This window comes from Trematosphaeria pertusa (assembly GCF_010094035.1).
Source record: "Trematosphaeria pertusa strain CBS 122368 unplaced genomic scaffold BU26scaffold_8, whole genome shotgun sequence".
In the NCBI taxonomy this organism is placed as follows: domain Eukaryota; kingdom Fungi; phylum Ascomycota; class Dothideomycetes; order Pleosporales; family Trematosphaeriaceae; genus Trematosphaeria; species Trematosphaeria pertusa.
The window spans coordinates 935604-954031 of record NW_022987219.1 but is presented as its reverse complement, the minus strand read 5'-3'; the positions used below and the strand labels follow the sequence as shown (position 1 = coordinate 954031).

The 18428-nt window shown below is 53.9% G+C and overlaps 7 protein-coding genes across 7 annotated transcripts; 4 read left to right on the top strand and 3 right to left on the bottom strand.

Annotated features, from left to right (window-relative positions):
- The first annotated feature begins 485 nt into the window (after window positions 1-485).
- Window positions 486-1548, top strand: BU26DRAFT_458248 (Isochorismatase hydrolase). Its single transcript, XM_033824971.1, has 5 exons — window positions 486-563; window positions 614-629; window positions 680-904; window positions 966-1232; window positions 1290-1548. The coding sequence occupies exons 1-5, from the start codon at window positions 545-547 to the stop codon at window positions 1366-1368; spliced, it is 606 nt and encodes a 201-aa protein (XP_033683148.1). The 5' UTR covers window positions 486-544; the 3' UTR covers window positions 1369-1548.
- Window positions 1549-1896: 348 nt separating this feature from the next.
- BU26DRAFT_458246 (acetate kinase) lies at window positions 1897-3752 on the bottom strand. The gene is made up of 2 exons (XM_033824970.1): window positions 2762-3752; window positions 1897-2709 (listed from the first exon to the last, which is right to left on the bottom strand). Exons 1-2 carry the CDS (start codon window positions 3347-3349, stop codon window positions 2044-2046), a joined length of 1254 nt encoding a protein of 417 aa, XP_033683147.1. The 5' UTR covers window positions 3350-3752; the 3' UTR covers window positions 1897-2043.
- A 96-nt stretch (window positions 3753-3848) lies between these two features.
- BU26DRAFT_327919 (D-xylulose 5-phosphate/D-fructose 6-phosphate phosphoketolase) lies at window positions 3849-6702 on the top strand. Its single transcript, XM_033822143.1, has 3 exons — window positions 3849-4119; window positions 4166-5559; window positions 5612-6702. Exons 1-3 carry the CDS (start codon window positions 3957-3959, stop codon window positions 6506-6508), a joined length of 2454 nt encoding a protein of 817 aa, XP_033683146.1. The 5' UTR covers window positions 3849-3956; the 3' UTR covers window positions 6509-6702.
- Window positions 6703-6806: 104 nt separating this feature from the next.
- Window positions 6807-8207, top strand: BU26DRAFT_485595 (NAD(P)-binding protein). The gene is made up of 2 exons (XM_033825890.1): window positions 6807-6930; window positions 6981-8207. Exons 1-2 carry the CDS (start codon window positions 6897-6899, stop codon window positions 7811-7813), a joined length of 867 nt encoding a protein of 288 aa, XP_033683145.1. The 5' UTR covers window positions 6807-6896; the 3' UTR covers window positions 7814-8207.
- Window positions 8208-8898: 691 nt separating this feature from the next.
- On the bottom strand, window positions 8899-11271 carry BU26DRAFT_485591 (alpha/beta-hydrolase). The gene is made up of 4 exons (XM_033825889.1): window positions 10590-11271; window positions 10275-10532; window positions 9501-10213; window positions 8899-9427 (listed from the first exon to the last, which is right to left on the bottom strand). Exons 1-4 carry the CDS (start codon window positions 10885-10887, stop codon window positions 9017-9019), a joined length of 1680 nt encoding a protein of 559 aa, XP_033683144.1. The 5' UTR covers window positions 10888-11271; the 3' UTR covers window positions 8899-9016.
- A 475-nt stretch (window positions 11272-11746) lies between these two features.
- On the bottom strand, window positions 11747-13454 carry BU26DRAFT_565551 (FAD-binding domain-containing protein; the record flags this gene model as incomplete). Its single annotated transcript, XM_033833412.1, has 4 exons — window positions 11747-12729; window positions 12783-12997; window positions 13049-13272; window positions 13332-13454. The coding sequence occupies 4 exons, from the start codon at window positions 13452-13454 to the stop codon at window positions 11747-11749; spliced, it is 1545 nt and encodes a 514-aa protein (XP_033683143.1).
- A 1594-nt stretch (window positions 13455-15048) lies between these two features.
- On the top strand, window positions 15049-17812 carry BU26DRAFT_327845 (uncharacterized protein). Its single transcript, XM_033822142.1, has 4 exons — window positions 15049-15420; window positions 15481-17002; window positions 17152-17582; window positions 17657-17812. The coding sequence occupies exons 1-3, from the start codon at window positions 15294-15296 to the stop codon at window positions 17429-17431; spliced, it is 1929 nt and encodes a 642-aa protein (XP_033683142.1). The 5' UTR covers window positions 15049-15293; the 3' UTR covers window positions 17432-17582; window positions 17657-17812.
- The last annotated feature ends 616 nt before the right edge of the window (window positions 17813-18428 follow it).

Here is an 18428-nt window from a genome sequence, read left to right as displayed (position 1 = left end):
TCAGACGGCCCGAAGGTAGAAATAGCGGCGCTGACAGAGGCAGCTGAGGTGAGTGCGGAACCTTGGAATACGATGACGGCGAGATTGCTGTCGAGGTGCTGTTTCCATCGTGAGACAGTCGGCCCTGTCTGGCTGCTGTCCTCCCATAAGCTCAAGTGTCACCCTCCGCAATGACCCCTGCGGACGTTGGCGCGGCCGAGGGACCGCTTTCCGGCTCCAAGTATAGCAGCGAGGCTCGTCGTGGAGAAATGAAAGGAATAGATTGAGCCTGTTCACGGGTGGAGCTGGCGGCGCGTTTGGGCTCCAGGGCTGTTTCCAAACGGGGGCGTCTACGGCGAGAGCAAGGGGCCAAAGGCGCAGTTGCCGCCTCCGCGTTACGGCGGGCTATTACGCCCAACGCCGCTTCCGTTATGTCATCCGCGCTCCACCAGACCGAGGAGAGGGGGACTTCGGTCCTCTGCCGACGATGCTGCGCTCTCTTCTACCACGCGTTGCCCCCTCCAGAAGGCATTCAGGACACGCCGCTTTCCGAGCAATCAGCACAATGGCTCAACGACGCATCAGTAGGCGCCTCACCACCGACTCCAAGCAGCACGCGCTTACAGCTGCACAGCAAACCCCGCTCTCTTGTATGCCATGCGCCATCCGACGCCAATTGCGCACGCTGATGCTTCTCCAGTATTTGCGACCTGCAGGAGAAGTTCCGCCCAGCGATATTCGAGTTTCCCAAGGTCATCGCGACCACGCAGAAGCTGCTGCGGGCCGCCCGCATCCTCAACATCCCGGTCTTCGCTACTACGCAAAACAAGGCTCGCCTGGGGGAAACATGCCCGGAGCTGGGGCTGGACGCCCCGGGTGGCATAAAGACCCTTGTCCACGATGACAAGACCGTCTTCTCTATGCTGTGCGTCCTACTCAGCACTTCCGCACAGGCCCCAATAGCCACTAACAATGACGGGAATCAGAACGCCAGAAGTCCGCAAGGGCATCGCCTCCCTCAACTCACGCCTCTCGTGCGTCATCGTGGGGATTGAGTCACACATCTGCGTAACACAGACCACCCTCGACCTCCTCCGCGAAGGACATAAAGTGTATGTGATTGCGGATGGCGTGAGCAGCTGCAATAAGGAAGAGGTGCCGATTGCGCTGGCGAGGCTGCGGCAAGAGGGCGCTGTGGTTACAACGAGCGAAAGCTGGATGTATGAATGCGTGGGAGACGCTGGAATTGAAGAGTACGTCAAAATCGGGGAACCTGTCGATACCCGAGGCCCGCTAATCAGATCGCGTAGGTTCCGGCAAATCATCAGCGTAGTCAAGGAGACACATCAGAGCACCAAGGATGTCCTGCAGACCCTGTGCAAGATCTGATCGGAAGCGCGATCCGGTCCCTGCGTCCAGTATTGCAGGAACGTGACCAGGAAAGTATATTCGACCCTGTATATCAGTGCGTCGGTTTCGCCACCATAGAGCCTTTAGTATAATTGGTGGAGCCTGGACGTTCTTCAATATAGCGTGTTAATACCAAGAGCGTGTCTCTAAGTAATGCTCATTCACCCAAGCGAGTCAGTGACGCGTCCGTTCGGCTAGTGGCGTGTCGACCATCTTCCCGCTACAGTGGGCACTCTCTAGACTTCTTTGACTAGTGGATAGGGTCCCGAAGCACTCCAGGGTGAGCTTTCCCAGGTCCATATTCTAGCCTTGGGGGTATTACTTGAGATGGCCAAGCTCCGGGGACGGCCTTCGAGTGTGCTGTTTCACGACAAAACCATTTGGCTATAGTCGAACGCTCAGGTACACTTCCTGGGAGCCTAACAACGGATAGGACTCTGAAGGGCTCCGGGATGACGTATCCTCATTCACGTTTTTGGGTTCGTTCACACTCAAGGGAGTATGCTACACATGTTGAACGGCCGTCTCATTGCATCATTCACGTCCTGTCATTAAAACGGTCTAAGGAACCCGTTTTCCTTCTTCCCCATCCCGAAGTCTAGCCATGACCCGAAAGAACAGAAGTCATCGTACCTCGCCCGCCGCGCCAATCCCCTACTGCTTTCCCACAAACCGTCCCCTATCCTCCAACACCCCCCTCGCCATCTCCAACTGCTCGTCCGTCTTGCAAATCAGCGTCTTATACCTCGCCCCCTGCCTACTGATATCCGTAACAACCCCATCGCCCGGATCCTCATTCTTCGCCTCGTCCAGCGCAAACCCCAGACACCGCACTCCCTCCACAACCGCCCTCCGCAACTTGCTCCCCCGCTCGCCAATCCCGCCCGCGAACACCAGCGCATCGACCTCGCCGTCCAACTTCGTGAAATACGGCGCGACGTAGTTCAGAATGCGGTCCACGAAGATGTTAAACGCGAGCACGTCCTCGTCTCTGCTCGACGCGCTGATCTTGCCGAAGTCGGTCGTGCCCGTCAGCACTTTCCAGCCGGACTGCTTGTTCAGGATCTCCTCGGCCTGCGAGATGTGCATGTGGCCGGCGGAGGCGTGCGACGGCTTCTCCGCCTCGTGCGTGAAGTGGAACATCAGCGACGGGTCGATGGAGCCGCTGCGTGTGGCGCCGGGCAGGCCGGCGAGGGGTGTTAGGCCCATGGTTGTGTCGTGGCTTGCGCCGTGCTTGATGCAGCATGCGGAGGCGCCGGAGCCGAGGTGCAGGGCTATGATGTTTAGCTGGTCTTTGGGCTTGTTGAGGAAGGTTGACACCTGCAGGAAGATATGAGCGGACTTGTTGCAATAGGGGAGAAAGAAGGTATACCGCGTGCACGATGAACGAATAGCTGATCCCGTGGAAGCCGTACTTCCTCAGCTTGTTTTTCTTCGCTATCACCTGGTCAATCGGGTACGTGCAGATATGCTTCGGGATGGTCGCATGGAACGAGCTGTCAAAGTACGCGATATTCGTCGCATGCGGCAAGATCTCGCTGACCGCGCGCACGATGCTCAGCGCGGGCGCATTATGCAGCGGCGCCAGATCGCTCAGCTCCTCGATATGATGGTACGTCTCCCTGTCGATGATCTGGCTCCGGGGATAGTCGCCGCCATGCACGACGCGGTGGCACGTGAAGTGGATATCCTCCTTCTTCGCCAGCTCGGGCAGGCCTTCATCCCTGGTCAGGTAGTCGAGGATGTATTTGAAGGCGTCTTCCTGCGAGGCGATGTTCTGCAGCTCTCTGCCTTTGATTTTCACGTCGCCACGCTCGTATTTGAGCGTTGCGGGCGGGGCGGTGAGGCCTTCGACTACGGCTTCGGCGAGCTGGGTGGGTGCGCCGTCGACTTCGGGGGCTTTGTAGACGGAGATTTTGACGCTGGAGGAGCCGGCGTTGATGGAGAGGATGATTTCCATGGTGGTGGTGGTTGAAGCGGGCTGGTTGGTGATCTGGGGACGTTCAATTGGGTGCCATAGCAAGCCGCGATGATACAAGTGCAATCAGCGAAAGGTCCTAGCGGTAGATATAGGCGCAGAAACTCGTCGCTGACAGTCCCTTATTTATCGCAAATTTTATCGCACGCGGAAGTTTGCGCTGTTGGTGTTGCACCCGCCGTTGTCAGTCCACCTTCCCACGTGCGGTGTTGCCGACGTCGAATGATCGGGAGTCACCGAGCTGTCGAGACCTCTCCTCTGTCATCCAGCCCGCGCCGCTGCCCTGTTTCGTCATCCTTCCATCGGAATACAGCCCTACGGGCCGAATAAGCGTCCTGCGGGCGGGAGACGGATCGCCTGCAGGTTCAGACATGGTTCGGCCTAATGTTCCGCGCGTCGTGTCGCGTCGCGTTGTGACGGTGTGATTGAGGTAGCCATTGCGTCAGAGCTCGAGAGCTACTTTTTGATTGTCAACTTTTCATGCTTTTTCCAACTTATCGAACGTCTTCCACGAGCACTGAGGACAGTACACAACCCTTGAGTTCAGCATATTCGGTGAATTGCGATATTCAAGCGTTCTGAGCCAAACATGCCCGGCGAAGTCATCGATCGGCCCAATCCGGAGCCGATACCCTCACATCTGCCCGACCAGGTCTTATCGCTCAATGTCAAGATCGAGAAGCAGACGTTGCCGGAAGATGCGAACAAGGTATTGAAGGAATTTAGGCGTGCGGCGTGCTATATCGCTGCTGGTACGTATCCCTGGCTATCCTGAATGCAGCTACTGATAAGGAACAGCAATGATATTCCTCAAAGACAATGTACTGCTGGAGGAAGATCTGTCGTTCGACCATGTGAAGCCACGGCTTCTCGGTCACTGGGGGACATGCCCCGGACTTATCCTCGTCTATTCGCATCTGAACTACCTCATTCAGAAACACGAACTGGATATGATCTACGTTGTGGGACCAGGCCACGGCGCGCCAGCGATTCTGGCTTCCCTATGGCTAGAGGGGTCAATGGGCAGGTTCTTTCCACAGTATAGCCGCACTAAGGAAGGACTACACAACCTCATCACAAAGTTCTCCGTGCCCGGAGGCCCGCCAAGCCATATCAATGCTGAAACCCCAGGCGCGATCCACGAGGGAGGCGAGTTGGGATACGCTCTAGCTGTGAGTTTTGGCGCTGTCATGGATAAGCCAGATCTTGTCGTGACCTGCGTCGTTGGTGACGGTGAGGCCGAGACCGGCCCTACCGCTACAGCATGGCATGGCTACAAATACATCGATCCTGCGGAGTCTGGGGCTGTCATCCCGATTGTCCATGTTAACGGATTCAAGATTAGCGAACGGACCATATATGGCTGCATGGACAACAAGGAACTCACAGCACTCTTCACCGGATATGGGTATCAGCCGCGGTTCGTTGAGGATCTCGAAGATATCGACGCAGATCTGGGAAACTCGCTCGGGTGGGCCCTCTCAGAGATTCGGAAAATCCAAAAGGCGGCTCGCTCCGGCAAGCCAATCTTCAAACCCCAATGGCCGGTCATAATCATGCGGACTCCAAAGGGCTGGAGTGGACCCAAGAAGGTGGGCGATGAGTTCATCGAGGGCTCGTTCCATGCCCACCAAGTGCCGCTTCCGAAGGCGAAATCAGGCGAGAGCCAACTGGGAGATCTCAAGAAGTGGTTAAAGTCTTATGCACCTGAAGAGCTTTTCGACGAGGACGGGACGCTGGCGAAGGAGATTCTCAGCATCATCCCTGCCAAAGACGAGAAGAAAATGGGGCAGTTGAAAGATACCTACGACCCGTACGTTGGAATCACAGTTCCAGACTGGATGGAGCTGGGCGTGGAGAAAGGCACTGAAGCGTCGTCAATGCAACAATGCGGACAGCTCATGGATAAGGCTTTCCAAGCCAATCCAAAGACTCTACGGATGTTCTCACCCGATGAGTTAGAGAGTAACAAGCTGAGCGCCGTGTTCAACAATACCGGACGGAACTTTCAGTGGGACGAGTTCTCGAACGCTCGAGGTGGCCGTGTGATCGAGATCCTGTCAGAGCACTGCTGCCAGGGCTTCATGCAGGGCTACACCTTGACCGGACGGACTGCGCTGTTTCCGTCGTACGAGAGCTTCCTGGGCATTATTCACACCATGATGGTTCAATATGCGAAGTTTGGGAAGATGGTAAGTTTAACCTCTGTTCTGTCTTGTGATCCAGCTTGCTGACTTCGTTCAGGGTATGGAGACAAACTGGCGCCGGCCCATCGCTAGCATTAACTATATCGAGACGTCGACCTGGACACGGCAAGAGCACAATGGCTTCAGCCATCAGAATCCGTCCTTCATTGGCGCCGTACTGAACCTCAAGCCCAACGCGGCTCGCGTCTATCTTCCGCCGGATGCAAATTGCTTCCTCTCTACGCTCGCTCACTGTCTTCGGTCGAAGAACTACGTCAATCTTATGGTCGGCTCGAAACAACCTAGCGCAGTATTCCTGAGCCCGAAAGAAGCCGACAGCCATTGCCGTGCCGGTGCCTCGGTCTGGGAATTTGCAAGCACAGACAAGGGCCTAAATCCGGACGTGGTCCTGGTTGGTATCGGCGCCGAGCTCACGTTCGAAGTTGTCAAGGCGGCAGAGCTTCTCCGTGAACTCATCCCCGAACTAAGAGTCCGAGTGGTCAACGTGACAGACCTCATGGTGCTAGAAACGGAGGGCCTCCACCCCCACTCCCTCACCAATGAGGACTTCGACTCTCTGTTCACGCCGGACCGATCAATCCACTTCAACTACCATGGCTACGGCGCGGAGCTTAAAGGCCTGCTCTTTGCTCGGCCCGGTACGGACCGAATGACCATCGAAGGATACCGCGAAGAAGGATCTACGACTACTCCATTTGACATGATGCTCGTCAACCACGTTTCGAGGTTTCACGTCATGGAATACGCGATCCGTGGTGGGGCCAAGGTGAACGAAACGGTTAGGGTCAGGCTTGTCCCGCTCCTTGCGGAGTTGAAGCATCGCGTTCAGAAAACAAGGGAGTATATCTTCAAATGGGGCACGGATCCTGAAGAGACTTATGATCTAGAGATGCTGAAAGGGGCTGGCGGCGGCGAGGTGATGTACGAGGGCTGAGCCTGACCTGCAACATTTCTGCGAGCAGATGGCCATAGAAGCACTACAGGACTACTTTTACCAAGTACCGTTTCGGGCTAGCGAACTTTGCGGCGTGGGTGCAAGGTTGTCGGAGTTCACTCACGAACGTATTTGAGGTACCTAGGTACATATCCACTTCTGCTGAATCTTAATAATATGATTTGTCTCAATGACGTGTAGTTGTTGGTCGCACCTTCTTTCGACCCCGCAACACGAACTGGTGCGGGGAAGCTAGAGTAACTATTCGAGTCGCATGATCTAACACCACCATGCTTCGGTCTACATATATTCATCCCAGTCACCGCACCCTACTTACTGCACGGTGTGCATTTATCAGGGATTTTATGAGGCACATACTCTATACAAAATGTCCGAACGAGCAAAAACTGCCTTCATCACCGGTACATTCTTCCCAAACTCTCCTAAATCCATCCTACTAACCTCCACGTAGGCGGCGCAAGCGGCATCGGCCGCGCTCTAGCCGAGCGTCTCCTCTCCAAGGGCTGGCACGTATTCATCGCCGACCTAAACCACGCCGCCATGCAAGAAATGGCTCTCCAACACAACAAGCCGTCCAACTTCGTGCTGCACTACGTAGGCACCGACGTATCGTCCTGGGGCGCGCAAGTCGGCGTTTTCAAGCAAGCGCTCGAGGTCCTGGGCGGGCGAATCGACTTCGTAGCCGCGGTTGCAGGAATCGGCGAGAAGAAGTGGATCCCGTTTCCGGAGGAGGTTATGCGGATGGGCCCGGGGGAGTTTGCGAAGCCGGATCTGAGCGTGCTGGATGTCGATCTTACGGGGTTGCTGTGGACGGTTGCGCTGGCTGTGCAGCAGTTCCGGCGGCAGGAGCCGGATGCGGAGGGCTGGCGCGGCAAGATCGGCGTCACGGCTAGTGTGTGTGGGTTCTACAACGTGGCTACGCTGCCGGTGTATACGGCGGCTAAGCATGGCGTTGTGGGCTTTACGCGCTCGTACGGCAGGCTGCTGCCCGAGGAGGGGATCTCGCTCAATGCGGTTTGCCCTAATATCGTCCGCACGAGCATCAGCACGTCGCAGTTCTACGATGCGGTGGAGAGGGAGGGCCTGCTGGTGAGCATGGAGGGCGTGATTGCCGCGTTCGAGAAGTGCCTAGAGGGTGCAGAGAGTGGGGAGGTGTATGAGTGTGGGCCGAAGGGCGGGTTTGTGCCGAAGCAGAGCGCTGGGTACTTGGATGAGGAGAGTAGGAGGAGTATGGAGTTGCTGACGAAGAGGGCGAGGCCGCTGCATTATGTTGGTGAGGAGTAGTGTTTGGCTCGGCGGGGGATGGATGGGTGGCAAATTGGGAAGACGATGGATAAAAGGTCAGGGTTATTTGTAGATGTGGATGTGAAGAGGTGGATGACGAGGAAAAGTGAAATAAGCATACAGCACAGCGTCTTGTTGTCATTACATCTCTACATTGGGCTCTGACAGGCGGGCTCGCATGTCCAAAAGTGAGTTCGAAATTCTGGCCAGTGCAAGCGGCGTCTAGCAAATTCTTCCGCGGCGACGATAGCACGAACCGCATCGCACTGCGCCAGCACATGCAAACATTCCCGCTTCCATAGCTTCGTGTGTAATGTAAATACCGTCTCTTCTTTCTTAACTCCCTATCGTTTCTCCTTCGTCTTCCTCACATATATAGCTCCCATACAAGCTCATCGAAAAGCACCAAGCCTGCAAATCGGAATCTAGCCCACCATCAATCCACGAAAGTGAGGAAAAAAATAGACCCAAAAAAGGTGCTACGAATACGACATCAAGTACGCGTACGGCCATCGCGGCCCCTGACGCATCGTAGACAAGACATGTCCGTACGGGCTCACAGCGCCCGTGTGTGTACAGTGCTGTCTGTGCCGGCCGGCTTTAGTGCCTGCATTGTTTTTGCCGGGTGTGTCAAGTTGCGCAGCAGCAGGTGCGAGGGTGCAGCCGCAGTATTGGTATATGCAGAGGCCGCCGCCTGGGGGATGGCGGTAGTGGGAGTGTTTGTGTGGGTGGAGGAGAGGTGGATGGGTGATGTGGAGAAGATAATTGTATTGTGCTTTTTGATTGCCTGAACTGCTTCAGCATCTCCTCTTACGAGCTTGAGAGTTTTCGTGGGGGTTACGAGGGTTGGGTGGGCGGCTTGTTGTGTTGTGGTGTTGCTCGTATTGCTCGGCCTGAAGTGCTTCAGGGCCTTTTACTTACCTGGACGAGGCTTTCGCTGGGATGTGGAAAACGCTATGCTGGGTTGCGTGCGCTTTCCTTAGTCTAGAGTCCTTCAGTGGAGGAAGTAGTCTATCCTTCATGGTTTGTGTACTGGCAATTGCCGGAGCCCAACGAGCTGGTAATCTTCGATGAATAAATGACTTCACGACTATCCGTGTCTCTTCTCTGCTGTAAGTTGTATTTCTCAGTGGTGCCAACTCGCGCTAGGTTGAAATGCTTCCCCATCATCTATAAGTAGCCCTTTGTATCGCAGTCTCTCACTCACAGATGCCTCGTCCGAAACCCGTGATCGGCCCAAAACTGACAATGATTACTATCGTTCACCGGGCCATACATGCCCTTTGTATCCGTCCCAAAGCTCATGACATCCCTCCCATCCGCCGCAGCGCCAACTCTCGGCCAGGTGCCTATCGGGGCCGTCGTAGGATCTCTGGCGAAGTGCGCCCACGCGCCCCTCATCGCGTTCGAAAGGTCCACTTCGCCGGCGTCGTTGGGCGCAATTGTCGTGTTGAGGTTGGTGAAGACGATCGGGATCTCGGAGGAGTGATATGCGCCTTGGTACTCGACGGGCCAGAGTGCCCATTGGACGCGGGTGTTGTTGAAGGTGGCGTTGAAGAGGTAGCGGTAGGTGGGTTTGAACTGGGTGGAGGTTTGGGCGTACCATACGGTTGGCTGGAGCGCGCGTCAGTAAGGCTTCCCTCGCTCATCTGAGAGGGGTAGGAGTGTGAGAGTAAGCGAGACTCACACAATGAAAAAACCAATCCGTATGAATCTGCTGCATGCGATACTGCTCGTCACTCCTTCCTTCTTCATTCAGCGGGTACTCGTTCAGAATCGCATTCTTCAGCGTCTCATTATTGCCAAAATAATCCTGCAGATACCGCGCCGTATTGAACACATACTGAATCGTGTAGAAGCTTCCGTCGGCGGTGTTCGTCCCCAGAACGACGGGCACATCGGCGACATTGTTGTTCTCGAGCCGCGTCCGCGGGTCTGAGACATGAGTTATGTTGTCGCATGCGTGCGAGAACGTGATCGTCGTGTTGTAGATCGTTGTAACGTTTTCCTGTGCGAGTTTTATATCGTCGTGGGTCCGGTTATACTTGACGCAGTTGAACTGGGCAGTGGCATCGCCGGCGGTGCAGTTCAAGGCTGCGATGAGCGTGTTCCAAGCAAGGTAGTCGCTGTTGTTGCAGTTGGGGATGGGGAGATAGGCATAGGTACCGCTCTCCATGATGCCGGCTTGGAAGGGACGGGGTGCGCTGGGAGCGTAGCTGGTGATGAGGACGTCGGTGGCATAGGCGCCGGCTGATTCGCCGAAGATGGTGACGCGCGATTTGTCGCCGCCGAAGTGGTGGATGTTGTCTTGCACCCATTGGAGGCCGGCGCGTTGATCCAGGAGAGCGAGATTGCGATCTGTCAAGTTCGTTATAGCCGGTGAGATGGGAAGACCGAATACTAAGAGCAGCTTCATCAGCTTCCTCCTTCATGACTGTAACGTTGGAGGGGTAAGATATACCGTTCGTCCGATAATTCACGCTCACAAGAACAACATCCTCCAGCGCCGCAAAATGACTCCCATCATACATCGACTGCCCGGCATTCCCAAACTTCCACGCCCCACCGTACATCCAGTACATAACCGGATACGGCGGGCTGCCGAGATCCCATCCTTTCTTGGGCGCGAAGACGTTGATGTAAAGACAGTCTTCGCTTTCGTTCTTAGGTGGAGGGTAGTTAAAGACGGCTTCCACGAAGGGTCGGTTCGAGAGGGGTGCTGGGTGCCCGTTAGTTTCCGATCTCGTTTGAGGAAGGAGAGGGATTTGGTAGATACCGAAGACTTGAATGCATGAGTTGCCGAAGTCCTTCGTTTCAAGAGTATCCCATTGTGCGGGCGGCTGAGGCGGCGTGAAGCGTGCTTCTCCGGTTGGTGCAGCAGCGTACGGAATACCGAGGAACTTGTTCACTGCCACCGAGCCGCTTGGGCCAGTGATACTTGTCGTCGTACCAATGATTCGCCCACTCGCGATCGTAGCCGTTGGTGTTGCGCTTAGAGCATCCGATACTTCATCCGCCAGGGCAACTTGGGCTACCGCGCCGAAAAGAACGAATATTACAGTGCTGAAGTACATCGCGATGACTGTTGCAAGACCTGGGTTCTGGCTCGGTCGGACATTTTATATATGAGTGTGCGCATGATCGGAGGAATGATTGCAGGTGTGGCGGAATGGGGCGGAAATGGAGAGAAAGGATGATTACCCCTCCACAGGATACGGGGGCATAAGAGGCATCTGGTCTTAAGATACAAGGGAGAGGTTTGAAGGATCATAAGCTTCTCAAGCAGGGAAGAGAGGAACGTAGGTGTCGTCTGATGGAGGATATGACGTAAGAGCTCGAGAAAAGCGCTCGTAGGCGGGAAGGCACCATTCTCCCGTGCAAAGACAGAGATGTTATGAATTCCCTGACCAAAAAAAAAGAGAGAATACTCTTCCATCTTCCGTTGGGTTCGTAGGAACAAAGTCCTACGTAGCGGAGTACAGGAGCCGGGCCCTCCACAATGAAGAGCTTGTCCGAAAGAGGCTAGTGCTCACGGCAGCAGCTTCCCTGCCCGTTCCCCTCGTGCCCCTCAAATCAACTCTTGAACCTGTCAATGCGATTTCTGCTCTGTCACGCGCGAGAAACGCATCCTTCAATTGTTCGACTCGCCAAAACTTGATAGGATAAGCTTCGTTTGCATGTTAGTCAGGGGCACTTTCATGCAGCCCTATGTACTGCCTCGCTGGACGCCTGAACCATTCCTTCGGCTACGTGGAATACGCAGCTCGGAGTTTCGAATCGCATACAGCTTACATCGGTCAGCAGATATTAACGTATGCTATGCTAGATAACGCTGGGATGGCGGTCAGATCTCCCGCCAGTATCCTCGAAACGCGGCATACAGAAAGGATAATTATGAAAGTATTGGTCTATCTCTCCTCTCGGGGAGGTCCTTCAATCGTTTAACTTGAACCCACCCGGAACAGCGTTCTGGAATATCTGCTTTGGATCGTACTGCCGACTAACGCTCTTCAAGAACTGCATGTTCTCTGCCCCATAGCTGCTAATGGGTTTCTGCCACTGCGCTGCATAATTCAGATAGACAAAGTCGTTGTAGAGGTCCATTTGCTTCTCCAGCGCAATCAGATCGGCCTCCAGCTCCTGCATTCTAGCGTACACTCTGTCGTTATCGGTCGGCAGCGTCCAGCTCAAAGTAAAGAGGAGATTAATGTAGTCTTCTCCATCGAGTCCGAGAACATCCTTCGCATTCTTTGAGTAAAGGACCTGGGGCAGCGGTTGAAAAGTCATTGTGTAGATCAGACCTACGACCGTTGTGAGTTCGACGGCCGCAGCGTTTGCGAGGTCGAAAGCTTGCGACATAAACGAGGCGGACACGTCTCCCTTGTTGACAAAAGTGAGCGTCATGAGCAAGTTATTGTGGTCCTCCGTAGGCAGTGCTATCGTTGCAATCTCGTCTGCAAAGTCGGAAGTCATGCCCTTCCGGATCGTAGTCGCCAGCTTCGGCATGGCGTCCAACGGTGCATACGCCGGTGGCGGCCAGGCCACATCGCCGTTTGTGTATGCGACGTTGTGGATGAGGCTGGGAACACCCGCAACCCATGCGAAGTCTGAAATGAGCGCTGCATAAGAATCGAAGTTTTCGCTTGCCGCAAAGTTGACAAAAAAATCGAAAAAGGCTTCTTTATTGGTGATGGGTTGCGAGATGGAGCCACCCCAGTAATCTGATTGCGAGAAGGCCTTGGCGTCGAAGCGTGTTACGATGCCGAAGTTGTTGCTGCCGCCTTTGAGGGCACGCCAGAGTGGGGCGTTGGCGGTGCCGCTTGCGGTTACGATGGTTCCATTACCCAGCACGACTTCGTAGGATTGGATGTTGTTGCAGACGAGACCGTAACGGCCGGAGAAGAAAGATACGCCACCTGAGCGCGATTAGCTAGAGTAACTTGGAACTAAGGTTGTCATGGAATAATACCTCCAATAGTTAATCCGGGCATCCCAACGTACGAAACGCGGCCTCCAACTGTTGCGAGATCGAGAGGCTCGAGGACGCTGTAGACATTACCCCAGCGGTTGCCACCTCCCATGCTGACGCTCTTCCGGTCGCTGGATACGGTCACTGAGTTCATGCTCTGCATATCAATGGTGACTCCGCCGTCAATGTTGGCTGCACCTGCAAAGGGCGTATGACTGTAGTCCTATTAGCAAGCAAGTCTTCTGGGTTCCTGGAGTTTCCCATACCCGCCGCCTCTCATCGCGAACTTGCACCCGGAGATAGACGCTTGGTACCCGACGCTCATGATAGTCACGGCTGTTGATACATCTTGCGTTGTTTCAGGGATGACGATGCAAGTCGGATGGAGACTTTGTTCTTGGGCTGACCAGTACGATAGCTGAGACGATTGGTATTTGATGTCTGTCGGAAGGAAGACTTTTCCGGGAAGGAAATAGTTTAGCGCAGTGCACTACGCGAGTGAGGATTAGATTAGACCGTGAGTACCTCCAGGCGGGGGAAAGCACTTACACATGCTCCATTTTTCTTCAATTGGTTGAGAATTGTACTCGGATCTATAGGCACAGCATGTACGAGGGAAACGAAGAACGAAACGAGAATGAGCGGGAAGAAAATACTAAATGAGACAGCCATCGCGTTGCAGCGATGGATAGCAACACAAATAACGTCAAAGAAAGCAAGTCATATCACTTTTATACTTTTACCTGTCCCTGGCGTTGGACCCACTTCCTCTTCATCGTGATGGCGGCAAAACCTGGAATATCGTGGGTGCAACCGAAAGACGGCTTCAACCAGGTAAGGGCGAGATGCATCCGTATTGTACCTGGTTAGCTATGGCTCTGGCGACTGGGCCTGTTATGCACCAAACGAGTATATCACAGGGCGATCATTTCCAGAAGTGGGTATCACTATTGAGAGGATGCCAACTCGCTAGAAAGTCGCTGAGGCTGGCTAAATAGCGTGCAGTTGACGTGGATGGCTGAGCGCCACCCGAGAAGTAAGATGACGAATGCCGATGCCAGCTCATTGAGGCCGTTTTCCGGCACGGCGTACGATGCGATGGCGAGAAAGCCTGCGTTCCGATTATATGGAGTAGGGAAGGGGTAACAAGAAGTTAGGGACGGCTATGATTGAAGCTATCTTGGCTTAGTTCGACGAATTTTTCGACACCCATAGTTGGTGGGGGCCGAGCTGGATCGAGACTAGGATTAGAGGCCGCGCAGATGACTTCAGAAGGCAATTTGGACCCCTTATTTGACTGTCAGCTGAGATGGAATGTTTCTCTCCCGAGCCAGCCTAGATATCGAGGATTTCGCTAGAGGAGTCGGATACCGCTGGTTAGGGACGTACCCACAGGCTCCAAATCCCTGGCATAGATAGCCGTCCAATAGCCCAAGCCATATCATCGGATCTATTGTCCGTGCTGCCAGATATTCCGGGGGTTCAGTGGGTGTGGGTATTCAGCCAGAAGACACAACACGAGCGTTGCACAACAGGGACGGTTGCCGGGATCGGGCTTCCGTGTCTATTTTGGGAGGACATGGCAAAGCGCGCTTGTGAGGGTTCCTTCAGGATGTGAGAGTGTCAATGCACTGCGGATCGGACTCGAAGGCATTCGACAGCAATCCCTAGGTGGGAGAAGTGTGTGTGAGGAAGCGGAAGTGGGCACTAGGTATCAAGATGTTTCCAAGGTCCGTGCGCTATGCTTGTCTCCAGAAAATCACGCGATGCTATCCCCACCTGGGTAAAGTAATCCTTTTATTACCTCTGTAGACGGAGAAGAGCGAGCGATCTTGATGCCCAGTACATGTAATGCGCAGGACGAACCAGTAGTGACATCCTTGCCGGTGTGAATAGCGTATATGGCTCTGATACCCTCCAGGAGACGCCATCTCATATTCCCTATTCTTCGACAAAAAAAATCCCTTAGATTATTTGTTGACAATGTAGATTCTAGGTACGGTCAGTTTAGATGTTCCTGATGTTCAGGCACAATGTTCATATGATAAGTCACGTGAATATAGCTTATGTCATCACCTAATCACCCCCAGGATCCCTCCATGGTTCAAGTTGATCGACTGTTTCCTTCCACATACCGTGCACACCTGATCGTCATTTCTCTGCTCCCGTGACCGCACCAGACACCTATCTTCGACGGAGTTGCTGGACATGATGCCTCAGGCAGGAAGTTTCAGCCTAAATGTTGTGGCACTGCCCAGCCCGCACGCTTCGTCGCAATTGCGCAGAACTCATTTCTTGTCGCCCTGCGTCGACGAACTTCGTTCAAAACATCTTATGTGGCTCACGCGCGGTGATTACCGACTCAACGCATGGTGAACCACTTCTCGCCTGCAGTATTCACCGCCTATCCTGCCCAACCAGTTCTTTCGACGTGCAAATCGAGCACGGAGTTTCGTCGGCTCTCTGCCGTTGCAGGATATTTTATCGCACAACTCGTCTGTCGGCTCTACCATGTGCACTGAGGTGCTTCACATTTACAGCTGCGGTCATGAAGTTCAGGAGAAGGCCCGCTGTGCCACATCCAGATGGACGAATTGTGGCGTCCTCAACCGAAGAATCGTTAAGCACGATGAGAAATGTGAGGACTTCCAGCATCTAAGCCTCCTCTCCTTATTGAGAAATGTTCTAACAGTACCAGTCCTCAAGCCGATAACCAACAAGGTGTCGCCTATGCAGGCCCAGCTCGATGAGGACGCACCAGTTGCGAAGAGACAGGATCGCGAATCCGCAATGTCCATAGCATCCGGCTTGGAAATCAAGAGGCGTGCTAGGACCGGATGCCTGCCATGCAGAGAGAGGAGGATATCATGCGGTGAAGAACGGCCGGTGTGCGCGAATTGCGTGAAGAGGAAGAGACAATGTGTAGACTTCAATCAACGCGTCGCATTCAAGCCACCAATAGGAGATTGGCCGGACCATCCCGGAGACGTCTCTACGCTTCAATATCACAACTCCATGCTTCCGGGCACGCAATACTCGAGCCACCAGCCAGTGGGAGAGACGCAATCTTCTGGTCATGCCCTGGATCCGATGCAATCCCATCCACTGGTCCAGGAGTACTGTGATGCGCCTTATTCTTTCGTTTCCGCTTGGCCGCCTCTGGGCAATCCCCGTCTTTTCGAGTCGCCGAGCTTTCTGCCAGCGCCTTCGGACGTAGAACTACTGAAAATGATGAAGGAAGGCAACTTCGAATCGGCAAAGGGGCTATCGAAAGATGTCTCTTCACACAGCGCAAGAGCGCCAAAGAGTGCACAAGCAGGAACGCGTACGTCGAACGCGACACGCGACGGAGATCATATTAAGACGCACAAATTGCACGATTCCATAAGCACAAGGCAACCCACAACCGCTGCGGGTTTCAACGTAGGCCTTACGGATACGGGGACTGTAGGAGCGGAGCGCCTAGTGCTCGGGTACTCTGTGGAAAATGAACCAAAAGATCAGCTTTTGACCGCTGATAATTTGCTCGTAACGCTTAAGGGCAAGAATATCAACAGACTTCCGATTAAAGTATCGGAACGGGAGATCAAGAGAAAGGAGATGTCTAGCTCGTTTCCAGGGCATGGACTGAGGGGGAAATGCGAAAGCGATGTTTCGTCTAGTCCATTGGCAAGCGCTGGGAGCACGGAAGACGAAAGTGATTCGTCTGCGCTTACAATTGAGAAGAGAAGGGTGGTAGATCGGGTCATGGCTTACTTCTACAGCATATTTCGTGGTTTGCCTACGAGCCGAAGAGCACACCTGAACATCGATAGAGTCACGTCTCCACTGCTGGGCATCACTACATCTCCGGATTACTCACCAACGGACGGCAAATCATCGTTTTCATTGCCCCCATTAACGCAGGTAGCCGGCTCGAAACAGGACACTTCCACACCATTGCAAGAAACGACGACGGCCAACCGGAAGTCCGCCGCAGGGCAATCAATCACTTCGTCTCGGGACGGCTCTCATAAACATGCACGAGGCGACGACGGCAACCGATCGGGTGAAGAAGATGATGAGTCTTCATCGAAACGATCGAGGAAAGATAAAATGCCCTGTGATATTGAAAGCAACAAGCGAAAGTTTGCCTGCCCTTACTACAAGAGAAATCCTGATAAGTATCTTACGCGGCGATCATGTGTCGGTCCTGGGTGGGATGAAGTTCGGCGCGTCAAGTAAGCTCCTTCTCACTTTTGAACATCTACATATCCCACGATATTGTTTGTCACCCGGTGTGCGCCGAACACTTTCGATCCGCGCTTTGAGGCATAATGCATTTCTACTGTTTCTGCACGGAGGGGCTTATTTTACTAATAGATGGCAGGGAGCACCTTTACCGCAATCACGCACTCCCCATCTTTTGCCCTCGTTGCTACGAGACGTTCAAGGTGGAGTCGTTCCTCCATGATCATCAGCGGGCGGTTGAGCCTTGCACAAGGCGCCCAAGGGAAATCGTTGAAGGTTTCGACAAGCTTCAAGAGAAGCAACTGAGAAGCAGGAAGAAGCCGCAAACAGAGCCCAGCGAAGCAGACAAGTGGAAGGAGATGTATCGCATCTTGTTCCCGGCTGACGACGAAGATATGATGCCCTCGCCGTGTAAGTAGTTGCCTGCCAATTGCCCCTTCAAGAAGCGGAGAGTTTGGTAGCGGTGCGGATCAAGAACGTCAGAATGGCGCCTTGTCTGGACAACAGCGAGTCAGGGTCCAGGTTCGTGGATGTCCTAATAGGTCTGTTGGATGTTAAACTGGCGAGAATGTCGGTTCAAGTTATTTGGCCTTGTCGCTATCTCCGTTTGAGATGCAAGTCTAATCTGACTAACCTATGTGCAGATCTTGATGAAGCCTGGCAGCGGGTCTATCAAAAGGCGAAGTCCCCCGGCTTCAACGAACTGGCGCGCTACGAAGAATTCCTTCGCCGTGAACTACCATCAGCAGTCCGTCGCGAACTTGAACTTGCGGTGGAAAGAGAGTTTAGTCCCGTGGAAGAGAGACTCAAGAGCCAGCTGGTCGAAATCGTTCGCGATCTCCAGCTCCAGCTATTCCAGACATACACCCGGTCTCGCAACACTGAGCCAACTACAGCTAGGTATGTATATCGCGATGCACACCGCAGCATGCCTTGGTTTTATTCCTTTGCCCGTTGAAAGCTACTCTTAAACGGCTACAGCAGGTAAAGAGCTAGGACGCGTTACAACATATCCATATCCTGCACCATTCTGCGTTTGCTAATGTGTACCTTTTTGGTTCGCAGCGATGCCGCGCAGGCCATGTCCGCGGAACTCACTTCCGATGGGTCTAATGCGCCTGGCTCCTCGGACCCTGAGACTCACCCAAAAGCCGCGATGAGAGCCGAGCCCACGGAAACAGATGCAACTACCGATAAACCCACGCTCGAGAACGAACTGGCGTCCTTCGAGCCTGCGCCACCACTAGAGGAATATTCTACTTACGATTTCGATGCAGTGCTCTTCCAGTTCCATGAGCTTGAGGGGTATGGCGGGTTCGAAGACTCCGCATATGGATCGATGTTCGATCCAAATTCTAGCAAAGGATTTGCTGATGATTCCGCATATTACTATGATCCCGAGTTCGATAACGGTGA